This window comes from Venturia canescens, chromosome 4 (genome assembly GCF_019457755.1).
Source record: "Venturia canescens isolate UGA chromosome 4, ASM1945775v1, whole genome shotgun sequence".
Lineage (NCBI taxonomy): Eukaryota > Metazoa > Arthropoda > Insecta > Hymenoptera > Ichneumonidae > Venturia > Venturia canescens.
Window position 1 is genome coordinate 5,960,378 of NC_057424.1, and position 13,682 is coordinate 5,974,059.

At 37.9% G+C, this 13,682-nt stretch overlaps 1 protein-coding gene across 1 annotated transcript; it reads left to right on the forward strand.

Moving 5' to 3' along the window:
* The first annotated feature begins 4,861 nt into the window (after positions 1 to 4,861).
* Positions 4,862 to 13,411, forward strand: Crz (Corazonin). The gene is made up of 3 exons (XM_043416091.1): positions 4,862 to 5,195; positions 11,036 to 11,296; positions 12,908 to 13,411. Exons 1-3 carry the CDS (start codon positions 4,941 to 4,943, stop codon positions 13,046 to 13,048), a joined length of 657 nt encoding a protein of 218 aa, XP_043272026.1. The 5' UTR covers positions 4,862 to 4,940; the 3' UTR covers positions 13,049 to 13,411.
* Positions 13,412 to 13,682: the final 271 nt, after the last annotated feature.

Consider the following 13,682-nt stretch of genomic DNA (forward strand, 5'->3'; position numbering starts at 1 on the left):
TTGCTGACCAAATCCAAGAGTCGCTCATTCTATGGGGCTCCCAGTGGTTATCAATTTAAAGATACCACACAGGCAACATCGAAAAAAGCATATGAATTAACATTGAAGGATGATTTGTGGATGTTGACCACGGTCGTGCTGAGCGATGATATTTAAAAATATTATTTAAATCGAAAAACTGTATAATAACATTTAACCCTAGAACGCATGACTGGGGTGTGAGCACACCCCACGCGAACTTTAAACTACGCTCCCGTCCTAACAAGCGACATTATCGACTGATTATCGACGGATTTTTTTATACATAAATTCAATTGAATATAGTTTTATCGTACATCATTCTTTTCGTTATAAAAAAACGAAGAAAATGGTGTAGGATAAAGTCAGTTTAGCATCGTAGGACCGGATTTATAAGCAGAAAAAGAGTGGGGTGCGTTCAAACCCCGGTCATGAGGGGTAGGGTTAATAAATAATTTGTATCTATTGACTGGTTATATTATTATTAAGCGTACGAGAACATTGTCATTTTTTCTTTTAAATCTAACCCAAAAACAATATCTATGTACCACAAATGACTTGATAAGAATATCCCGCCGTCCAAGTTCACAAAATTTGAGCTTTAAATAAGATAACATATTAAAATAACTAATAACAGTGATGATATAAACAGTAAAATAATCAAAACAAAAAATAGATTTTCAGAATGAATGATTCAATTTGTGAAATAAATAAAAAAAAAATGTTGTCTGCTGAGAATCGAACCCGACGTCCCTTCATCTCGTAACTGGCACGATATCGCTTCGGCCATTTGGAATCATATATAATGATTTGCTTTGTTATACCTATATTGAGCGGCTGCCGGCTGCTACGCTGCGACCCGCTCTACTACAGATTGCCATGAAACGCGCATGAGCAAAGTGAGTGAGACGGAATTTGTGTGTCTCTGTCGCACAGGATTCTTTGTGACGTCATAGAAAAAGTGGGAATGAAACAACCTGTGTAGTTTAGGAACCTTGGACCAAATCGACAAAACTTGGAGGCAGTCAAGTAGAATTTATGCAATGAAAAAGTGCTCCGGTTAAGTGACTATTTTGGTCATCATAACGATTACGGTTTTTCCAATTTTATTATTGAGATTTAATCGAATCGGACTTAGGCATGGTTGGGGTTTTTTGAACAAAAGATTGTTGGATCCATCGGTTATTATTTTTTTTTTTATTAAAAGCGATGTTTTGGTCCTACTTGAGCTCCAATTCATTTATTCGACGCCTCAAACTCTTCGATGATGTATTTTAAACATTTAGCACTCGTTCGACCAGTGTATGGAGCATTTTCTCGGCAACACTGCATCTGGAAGTGATTACTGAAGATCCGAGCATGGAGTCGAACCGAAGACGAAGATTGCGGTGACTCCGCCGTGTACACTTGAAAATTTGAGAGGTTATCGAGATTTCGACTACGATGAACTGAGCGACCGAAATCGAATGAGCTACGCCATCAGAAATTCCGCATAAAATACTCCGAGGAGAGAAATTAGTGCAAACTTTTTTAGCGATTCAACAAATCCAGACGTAAAAACGATTTTTTTTTTTTTTTATTTATCAAAACTTCGATCATTTTTTTTGATTTTGAATCTTTTTAAAAAAAATGCACTTATAAATATCAACCAAAACTTTTGTAGGATCGAAAATAATTTCATCGTTGTGAGCAATTAATTATTTGAGTCAAAAAGTTAAGTGACTGAATCAACCAAATTTTTGTTATATTCGAGAATTCCATTTTTTTTCGCCTAGGTTTGTTCACCGAAGAAAAACTTTGTTGAATACGAAACAAGTCCTCCAACAAATGTTCCTTTTTCACTTCCGTATTTATACTTTTCATATTTATATTTATAAGTATTTACATTTATATTCATAAGGAACATTCGTTCCTTATGGATATGAAAAGTGTCACAATTAAAAAATACACTCTTGAAATAGACAAAAAATTTTTTTTATATTTATTTTACTCATAGTTTTCGTTCAGAAAAATGGGAGAGAAAACATGTCCAAAAAAAAGATGTGGGCGTGCGCTGTTGATAGAATCTCTCGAATGGATGATCTGAGAAGGAAAAAAATCGTTTTAGATTCAGTAGGTAAATGACCAGCGCATACCATACGATTTTTGATTTTTTCAAAAATGACAAAGTGGCGGCTACTACAAAATTTCAAAATTCGTATGATATGCGCTTTAGTTACAATCTCGAGGAACATGCGGTAAAATTTTGGTAAGGATCGATTGAATAGTTTCGGAGATTTTATCAACGAGCCATCCAAAAACGATATTTTGAGAAAAACGCGTTTAAACAAAGGCAGGTACGCGGTACCACAGACAGCCGAGTAAACGTTGCTCAAAAGTGCACTTAGACTGCTCAGATCTTTATAAAATTTTAGTACGATATTTTAAAATATGTATACTTTCGATAAATGCAATGAAAAAAATCGATTTTTTGAAAATTCTAATTAGGGTATAGCTCTGAAGGCGAATACTAAAACGATACGAAAAAATATCGATTGGGTGCTCGTTGTTTCCAAGAATGAAATCCAAGACATCGCTCTCGAGCGTTCTTTCAGCGAAACTCTCGATTGAACTTTCAGTCGAACGGGTTTTGAAAAAATTTGCAAATTGCTTCCTCAAGATGATCAGGATGCACGATGCTCATAGAGGAAGCTTTAAGCGTCCAGCTAAAGCTTGAGAAAGCAATTCGTTACTTTAAAATTTTTTTATAAATAAAATTTTAACTTATTCATTGACTTTTAACTTTTCCAAATTAATTTCCAAAAATTAAAGCGGATTTTTCGAAAAACCTATATTTTCGTAAAATTCCAAAAATCATAAAATTTAAACCGCTCTACCGATATTTCCCAAATTCAGTACCAATCTTCCTATTATGATAATCTATTTATAAACAAAAAATTAGTAATAAATCTTAAAATTTGCAGAAGTTGGAGCGTCGACACCCTTTTTTTAAAAATTTCAAAACGTCGTAGGATTCGTATTTTTATTCAAATTCTGATAAAATTATCAGAGAATGAAGGGCTTGTTCTCAGATTAACGCATCTACGCAAAACGGTAGCCCTGTATCTCAAATCGTTTTAGACTTATAAGCGTTTGAATTTTGCAGTGCCATCCGTGTTATTGGATAATACAAAAAATTTAGCAAAAATTGTATTTTCTGTCCAGCTGATCGATTTACCGAACGAGACTTTCAGGCTTTCACTGTCGCCCTTTCATCCTCGTTTACTCGAATATTGTTTCGGGCGGCGTAATTTTTCATTTGAGTCGGTGCATTAGTGCACAACCGAACGCGAAATCCGCGCGAGCAACCGATCGAAAATTCGATGAGCACGTCAAATTAACATCGAAATATCCGCACGTAAAACTACCCCGGAAACACCAAACGGGGATCAATTTCGATAATGAACCAGCACTAAACTGCACTCCCTTTTTTTACACTTTTAATTATATTCGTACAACAGCATCGATGACGTTGTAGCGAAGTACCAACGCATGCGAATTCAGTTCTACCACTCGCAATCTCCATCGAGGAACTCCATTATGGCGATCCTCTTGCAATTCTTTTGATTGGAAATTATCGAATGCAAGCATTTTTCTTCCCTCAAGGTCGTCTAATTTTCTCGAGAATGCAACTGAGTTTTGGGGCTCCGACAAATTCCTCAACATTTTTCAACACAAGCTCAACCTCCGATAATTTCAACTGCTTTTTCTATTTTTGTTCACAAATATTTATAACGAATTTTCCGATCGATCGTTCTAATTTAAAAAATATCATCAAAACAGAAACTTCATTCGACGACTATTGAAAAATGGATGAAATTATACCTCGATTTTTCTCATTTCACAGTAAAAACCCAAAACTCTTTAGTGATTTATAGCCGTAGGAAAAGAAATTTAAAAAATGCTTTATATATCGTAATATTTATTAATTCTTACGAATTATTACGAATTAAGAATTACGAAAACACATAATAATTTTTTGTGAAGCGAGAATTCGATGAAAATTGATGTGTGATGTCAAAACAAAATTCTGTCTAATAAATGTCTAAACACTTTGGCGCATGATCGATGCTTGTGTTCGAGCTCCTCAAATTCGACTATGCTCAACTGTAAATTAAAATTGTGAAAACAGTACTAAGCATAGCAAAACGACATGATAATTCTACTTTAGAGATCATCATCGAGTCAACATAAATTTTACAGTGTTTCCTCGATCAATTACGTATAGGAAAAAATAGCAGTTTAAACCTTCGTCAGAGCAAAATAAGCAAATTAAAAGTTTATATTCGGAATTGCGGAAACTCCAAAAAAGCAAAGTTTTCTCCCAGAAGCTGCGACGACGATCGTCAACTTCGTCGCCGATTAATTTCGAGTTCCCTAATTCCGCGTCGAATTCTGGTGCCCATATCACAATTAAAAGAAAAATAGGGACGAGACGAAACGTGTGGTTCTCGGCGCCGCTGTCATCTCATCCGAATATTGTGGGAAGCTCCAACGAGAGCTTTCGAGAATACCGTAAACCATGACATAACTTTAAAAGCGACGTAAGTGTTATTTCTGTTGGAAAAAGCGTCTCGCTCATTCGTGATTTTCACAATGGGTAACTAATGCTAATTAGAGTTTGATTGCCACCTTTGCCCTGTGGCATTAACAAAATGCGAGGTGTCATGTGGCATTCGCGTTGCCACCTGAGATGAGCGAGTCGTAACTATGTGTCGGGAGGCATGGGGATAACAACTAGACAACAACAATAATCGTATGCCATCAAGCTTATTTATCTCGAAGTCTCTTTCAGAAAGGACGAAGAGAATGAGCTTTTGTGAGGAGCTTCCTCTGGCCTGGAGAGCTGGAGTGGGGTCGCCGCGAGTTTCCCATCGTTAGACATGCGTGGGGGATGTCTTATAAAAGGACCGACACCATTACCTGCAACATTGCTCTCACAGAATTTAAACGTGCAACAGCTCTTGTGGCCCATGTTCACAGTTGCAAAACGTCCGTACATCGAATCGTCGAGAGATCTCGAATCGGTCACTGCTCCAGAAGCTGCTCGGACTTTGATTCGTCGATCGGCTATTTCATCGTTACGAACTCACCGCTTTCCTGCTCAGAACGTTCGACGGGTGCAAGGAATTTGTAAGGTGGGTCAGAACGTCTGTGGATTTTCATTGAACGGTTCCTTTTTCATTGCCTCAACCAATCGGTAGAACTCTGTTGTGATCGCTTTATTAAGCTCGATCCCCTACGACAAGCCCAATTAAAAGTTATGTACCGTCTGCACATTAAAAGGGTTGATAATTCGTTCGGATCGTAATCAATAACTTTGTAATGATCCTACATATACGTACTCGGTGCCAGCAGATATTGTACAAATATCATTTGCTTTCGTAAAATTTATTCTAAAAGTATTTTTGATCTGACGTCGCGAGTAAATTTTTTGACGGAACTATCCGGGCTACGCTTCAACACACAGAAAAGATTGCCCATACAGACGACATTGGCTTGTTCGCTTGCAAAATATATCCTATGCAGCCTGAACCTTCGTACTTCTCGAGACTATATTTGTCAAACTAGATGGTCGATCACCTTGATTTTTTTTCACAATATCTGTGATATCCTGCTCTAGCTCCTCCTCGTTTTTTATAAACTTCCTAATTTTAGTACTAGCGGTAGAATTAATAATGTGCCGTTTGCCTATGCATGGTCCATATGTTACGTGTTAATTGAGTCAACTTCAATTACATATATCTCGGGTTCGGGATGGTGAAACTTGTTAAAATTTTGTAGAGATGTTGTTCATATGTTAAAAAATACGTATGCCAAATTTAAATGATTTCCTAATTTAACTGTCTCGCGGAGGAACCACCTTAAGGAATATTTGCAGATCGAGATCGATTCTCGTATTTTCTTTATACGGTTGTCTCTTATTATTTTTTGTGTGTTTTTTTTCTAGTGGGCTCGTTTGAGAATTATTCGATGTTGGTGCGAATCGAACAACTCTTTTTCGTGAAAAACGGATCATTGATTGTTCGAGAAGCGTTTCGTGCTCGCGCGGGCCGGTGTTTCCTTTGTTTTCGATCTTTTTTTCGGTGCGACGATGAAAATTTCGGGTGGGCGGATAATTTCATATTTTTTTCAACGTTCCTCCATTCTGCTCATGCATCATCGAGTGTCACTTATCCAACGTGCGTGAATATCAATTGTAAAAAGTGGACAGATGTGCCCCTGCGACTGCCCTTCCTGACGGTTGACCCGGAAGCGATTGAAAGTATCGGCGATTGAATTGAGGACCTTAAAAACATGAAAAAGCTCGATTCAGATGTTACCTCAATATGTCCGAGTGCTCGATTTGTCTTGATCAATTGTTTCGGTCCTTCGAGTCCTTCGAGAGACGAAATGATGTAACACTTTTGATATTTTATGCCGTTAGTCTCATCCGATAAGTGGACCGATGTTAGCCAACATCTGAAGAGAGCTTTTTTGCCCGCGACTTTCATTAATCCTTCGAATCTGAAGGAAGCGCTGATGCACAGTGGAACAAACCAGTGACGGAATCCTCTAATATCCGGACGCGTTTCTCAGTCGCAATTATTTCATCGTGACAGGAAACCGAATTACTTCGTTAGCTCGGAGCGGTGGTCCATGATCTTTCGAATACCAATCGATTCAGCGGTTCAATCAGCCTCGCGGATCATTCCGATTGTCAGTTTTTTCTGTTTCTTTATCTGCGCCATTATTCAAATACTTTAACGCGTTACCAACCGAGTTTTTCGTCTTCTCGGAAGATAAACGACGGGTTCTGACCGTTGGTCGGGAATTCGAACCCGGCGAGGGACAACACCCGTCCGAGAGACTCACCTCGGGTTGTAAACTCGGCCGAGAGATGGCGATGAAATAATCCTTCGGGAGTTAACAATTTTTTATAATTTTCTAAAAAAGTCGAAGCTGACGCAGGGAAATTAAATAAAATTAAGGTTTTCGATTAATTTATTCGGCTTTTTAATATTTGACGTCATCCGAAAAATTGGCTTTTGCGGAATATTCAAACGGAATTACAAGACGACGAGACTGTGTCGATAAAAACTGAATTCCATTTTTATCTCGATTTATCCGTTTTCCTCAATTTTTGACGAAGAAATTCCGAACCGAGCGGCTTCGCGCTCAAAATATTCTGTTTCAACGAGCGAGCGTAGACGCGTCGAAGCATTTCTCGAAAACTTCACAATTCTCGTTCAAAGACGTTGCACATTCGACTTCGCAATAGTGCAATCGACCGCGAGAATTACCTTGTATAAGACTCCTTGGATAACGCGAATAAACGACCTGAAATCGTAACTCGCATAACGAGAAAATCAATATCGCGAAACAATACTTTTGAGCTCCTCGTGCGTTATTTCTCTCGCATAAAAAAACACATTAACTAATCTACTGCGTAGGGGATCGATGCCGAAGAGTGAATTTTCTCGTTCCACGCAATTTGTAACTAAAAAAAGAAATCAAATAAGAAGGAAATGAACTGCGTCAACAATATTTGTTGGCGAGATTGATTTTCTCGAGAAATTCCTCGCCAGTTTTGGTTCTAAGAAAAATAATTGAGTCATCAAAAATTCGAGTACGAGTCCAACAAATTGGAAGCTCGATCAGTTGAATTCCTCGATTCCCGTAAGTTGTATCGCGCAATCGATTACGCGGATTGAAATTGAAAGTGCGAAATCGACCGTTGGTCGATCCGAGCCGCAACTCTCGAGCAGATCGTTAAAAAGCTACGAGAGTTTTGCGAAATCGCAGGAAAGACGACGCTGCTTGTCGACGAGCACGAGAATAACGTCCAACGCGATAGAAATCGCACAAATATAAATTCATATTAACATCGTACGTGTTTGGAGCGCTTGAGACGTCAAGATTGAAAAATAATAGCATTGAATCGGAAAGAAAGTTATGGACGCGGTAATATGCCTGAATGTGAGATGCGACATCAGCCACAGAAAATGGCAAAGGAATCTCTGGAAAGTATGATAAACTTTCAGATGGGATTTGGTATAAACTTTTGTCGATATCATCGACACTCGTCGATCGTAACTCGATGCTCGATTCTTCATAAATTGAGAGCGTCGTTGCACGAATGTCGACATTTCGTTGCGTCATTCGCGAAAGGAAATGCAATCGCTGAGCTTTATTCCGATCGACGAATTTCAGTTGAAACTGATCGGAAATTTGACTGGTTTATCAGCGAATATCAATCGTGCTCGTATTTGGTAAAATTCTTTCTCAGCTTTGCAGACCTTCGTTCTCCCCGTAACGTTTTTGTATCTCGTAAAAAATAGCGTGCAATTGAAAAATTCTCGATTGGGTGCAGCGTTAACGAGAAATGGGGAGGAAAAAACGTGGAGTCAAAATCGATTTGAAAAGTTGGGTGAAATGTCTCGTGATGCAGTCGAGCCGTTATGCCGTTTCGCTTGATGGGTGGAAACCGCAGCAAGGAAGGCGCGTCTTTCCGAGAATAGCATACATAAAACATACGTGCGGACTTATGTACATATTTATACATGCATTTCCGAGGGGCCCTGCGATCGAACGCCACGAGTAATAAAAACTGCGCGCCCATGTGAATAAGACTCAATTTCGCGATTTATTTATATGGTGGGATTCGAACTCGTGTCAAAAAACCGGTACGAAATTTCTGGCTCACCTGGGATTCTCGAAGCTCGCAACTTTGCTGGATTTGCTGCTAGGAAACCGTTGAAGACAGAGGAAAAAATGATTTTTTTCGCTAACGAACTTCGTTGATGTTATTTTCACGGTGGAGATCGAAAAAGGGGAATTTTCAGCGAGCGAAAACTGCCGGCCATCGTTCCGCGCTGTTCGAGCGCTTAATTTTTATTCGTTTTTTCAGAGCCGCCGGGAAACTTTAAATCGGAATATAAATTGAATGAATTGTTAAATTGTATCGATTTATTTCCATGGACTTTCCGTCGAGTGAAAAAATATGCATAACGATGAATAATTCGGAGGTGGAATAGCGCTCCGAATTTGCGCGAACTTCGAGGAAAGAGAGTGAAAAGCTGCATTATATTGGCTACCGCCGATGAGCCATAAAGTTCCTCGTAGTTTGTGTGTATTTTAAAGATCGAAGAGAGCTTAAGGGAGTTAAAAGTCCAGGGTCCTTCGATCCGAGCATATACGCCCTCTGGTGTCTCCAGCGCGAGACAGAGACGCGTTCCACCTTCTCTTATCCCCGGGACACTTAGTAGCACTTACTCTTATCTTAATGACCAGGGACGCGCGCGGGTATAGCGTTAATGGCCTCTTAAAATTAGCGTTTCGGAGGGGCAGAGGCCAGGGTTACCCTCCAAAAATTTTCAACGGAAAAAACAACCCTTCTCGCCTCCGCGTAATAGCGCGGACATAAATTTCATTTCTTTCTGTTTTCGTTAAGGAGTTTGGGAAAAATCGTGGGTTGATGAGGAAGCAGGAAAATCCGTTCTGTCGAGGGTTTATGCAATTTTATTTTTGCTGAAATATTGAAATCGGATTAATATGGAGCGAGCTCTGATCGAGTCTGCTTTTCTTCGGGATTTTCCAATACAATTTTCCATTTCGAACGACTCGAAACACCAATTTTGCACCTTTCAACTTTCCGCGGCCATTTTTGTCCTGCCATTCTGTATGCACATTTACTCTCACGGATCGTTGAACCGACGAGTCAACCGAGACGTGGCTCTGAGTTACTCCATTGTTTCACCGTTCACGCTCATTGCTCACTGAAGATTTAAACAGCAACCAGCAGCATCGTAAAATCATCAATGCCAGAAGAAAGAGCGAGAAAGAGAGAGACCAAGTGCTCGACAGAAATGTTACGTCAGCTCCTAATTAAGAAGAAAAATCGACAAGGCGGAAATTGACCGGTCGATTTCTTATCGATTTTCTAATCGCACAATACACTCATTTCTGCGGAATGAATTCGACGTCTCTCGGGACAAGCAAAATTTTCTGCAGTCATTTTGCATTTATTTATTATACACGAAGAGAACGAGGCCGAAAATTCTAGAGGAAAGTCCTAAGAATATAGTATCTCGGGGACACACATACTGGATTGCAGCCTTAATTCGAAGAGCAGTAATGAGAATTTTATTCAAAAGACTCAAGAGTCTTTTTCTCTACAAGCACGATAAAAAATATTTTCAGTCACTTCAAATGTTTGTATTATTAAGTATGCTCGAGCAACCCTGAAAAAAACTATATGTTTCGTAAAATGTCACACGTATTCAGTGTAAATTCGTGCATTTATCATATTATTTACTACGCTGACAGTGAAAATTTGTGATTTACAATACATTTCCACTTATCAGTAAGTGCTGATCTGACACGAGGAATAACACTCGAAAACAATACGAAATATAGTCCTGACGTGCATCAGTTTTTGCTATCGATATAAAGCTGTTTAGAATTGAAGGGACGGAAAATTGTAAAATTCAAAAAGTACTATGCTGTTTGTAATCGGTGCTTAAATGCATTGAAAATTCTTAAAAAATAATATATTTCTCACACTGTACAAATCGAATCTTTTTTCTCTGTGTACGAACGAAATCATGGCAGAACCAAACTGCATATTTGCCTGAAAAGAAAAATCAATTTTGGTCAAATTTTAGCAGATTTATGTCACTAATGGGAATTTTGAATTACTTCATCATTAAATTTCGACTATTCGTGCTCATATACGATTTAGACCAGCAAAAAGTCGATTGCTTGATTATCGTGGGTCCACCAAAATGAAATTTATTGATTCAAAAAACTTTGTTTGATTAAAAAATGTGTTTGTTGTGTGTAGCACGAAATATTTGCGTGGCTAATGAAGGGAGTGAATCGACCGAATTTTCGTTGAAATAAAGTTTTATTTTGTTCGCAACGATTTTCAGTAAAACAAAAATTTTCGTTGATTCGAATAATAAACAAAAAACAATTTTATTGTCTCGTTACGCAGATGGCAAAATCGATTTTGAGATTGCTGGTGATCGCGGTCGTGTTGAACGTCGCAGCCTGCCAAACTTTTCAATACAGTCGAGGGTGGACGAATGGCAAACGCAGCAACGATTTCGCCACATTATCGATCGCAAAACTCTTGGATTTACCAACTCACAGTGTCGATCTACGCACGACCGAAACAGTGTCGACTTTCTGCTGCGAGGACAGCTGCTCCACGAAAAAGGCTGTCGCACTGCTCAAGACCAACGGAAAATCTCAGGTTACTACACAGACCAATATATCCGTACGAAAATCGAAGCTCGAAACCGGAAGTAACTTTTTCATCGACTTTTTCGATCCACGAAACAAATCCGAATATCTAAAAACATTGTTTTCACTTCTCTCCCACAAAATTAGTGTGCTCCTTATCGAAAGTTCATAAAAACTCAAATAAAATGTAACTCCGATCAGTATTTTGCAACTAATTCTGATTCGATGAATTTTTCTTTACCGTCCAAATTCCAAGTTTAAAAATGTCACTTTAAGATCTTCGTATAGGGCCTCAATCTTATGCGATTCTCTCGAGGTTTGATTAGGAATAATGGATGCTGCAGTCAGCTAAATAAATCATTTCGACTTACATCAGCAACGAGATAGGTTGCGATCCATCATTGAACGTATCGGAACGTAAATTATCACAGACAAATCGTCGCCTCTAAAATTAGTCTCGACATAGAAGTGCATCTGTACAAATGTACATACATTTCTGATGTTAGTAACCTGCGGCGAACGTGCTGACAAGTCCTCGGAGAATCGCGATAATATTGATCCCTTTTGGCCTGTATTTAACATTCAGGTTACGCTATAATTCATTTTATCAGAAAACCATGCTAATGTGGATAATGATATTAGGAGGTATCAAATTGAGGTGCAGCATTAGAAGCTTCTAGCGAATATCATGAGATTAATATCTTCGTCGAGAAATAATTTATTGCACAAAATTATTAGCTCAGAGGTGATCAGAGAGCAAGAAAGGGAGTAGCTCAATAAAAAATGAAAATCTTTTGCACACTGAGAAAAAAAATCGTTGCGACAACTCAATATCTTTGGTTGATATTTTTGTTGCTTGATCTAACTAACACTCGCTTGCGATAAATAAGGAATAGTTAATTCGTCCCAATCTGGTTTATATGAATTAACTAAACGAGTGAAACCAAATCTTTTGTTCCCAGAACTCGAAACGATTGTTTGTTTCTACTTAATTCACATGCACTTTTATAATATATATTGATTTGAATATAAAGTACTGAAGTATCTAAACGATTTTGTTGAGAATGATAAATATTTAGTGAATCGAATCATACTGGTCGGTTCAATATAACCCAAAATTTGTTGAAATTTATCGTTACTTTAGCCAACATAATTTGTGGAAAATAACAATTAATTTTGATATTCGGATTTTTTTTGGTGTAGCTTAACAAAATTTTATCGATGACGAACCAAATCAATTGTCTATACAAATGTTTACCTCGAAAGAAAGTTCTAGCAACAATAAAATATGACGTTAGAGTAACCCATACATCGTCACATAACCCTTAATTTTGTTAATCGAAATCGCTGTCTATTTGGATCTAAATATTTTGTGAAATTTAACAAATATTTTGTCGTGCCTATGGATCTAAATATTTTAGTTGAATTGAATATTTTTCGAGTATTTCAACCAAATTTTTTTCTCAGTGCATATTTTTGATGTTTCAATCTGCGAAAGATCGCTGATCGAAAATGATTTCATAAGTTAGTAACTGAATACTGCTGATTATCGCGAGTTTCTTATAAAACTGAAAAATTTGATAAACGACTCGATTGATAAATAGAAACGTTTATTTTTCAGTTGTACCTCGTGCCCTGCGATCTTCTTCACGCTCGTCGTCGAAACATGAACGAAGAGAAAGTGCAGGATACCGCACCGGCCGACGGCCATTTCCGTCGCTCGTTATCCACCGAATACGACAGTAACAACGACAATTATTGATACTAGTATCAAAGCAACTCATGAATCATCGACATTGATAAAACGCTCGAGAAAAAAATCGTCAAAGCTCTTTCGTTCTCAAAGCCCTTGACTTCATTGTAGACCAAATGATTAAAATTAACATTTTTATGATTTTTTCATCGCCAGGATAAAAATATACGAGGACATTGATTTTCCGGTTGAATTTGTTACTGAGCAATCGAAACGTCTGACAAAAATGATAATTTAATTAAATTAATGACTCGAGTAAGATTTTTTTATTAGATTCTTTGTGTTGTTAATAATTTGTGGTCTCGTTTGTATCGTTTCATAATGATTGAGCAAGCGTAAAATAAAACAAATCAAATCATTTAATGCAATTAATTCCCTGTATGTTCAATGAATTTTTCAAAATTTCTTAATTCGTCGCAACTTATAATTTTCCACTAATTCTGCGAGGTGAGAAGATGAGCGGAGTTCCTGGGACTCGTGAGTGAATTACAATGCTGGTCGATCTGGCTTTCTGCACTTGTTAATTTTCCCCATTTTTTACAGTGCTCTAGTACTATCGATGGATGTAAACGTTTCCAGGAAGACTTTTTTGTCTGTTGGAATAAACATGGTACAAGAAGTAAACTTCATGGAACCGAGTTCG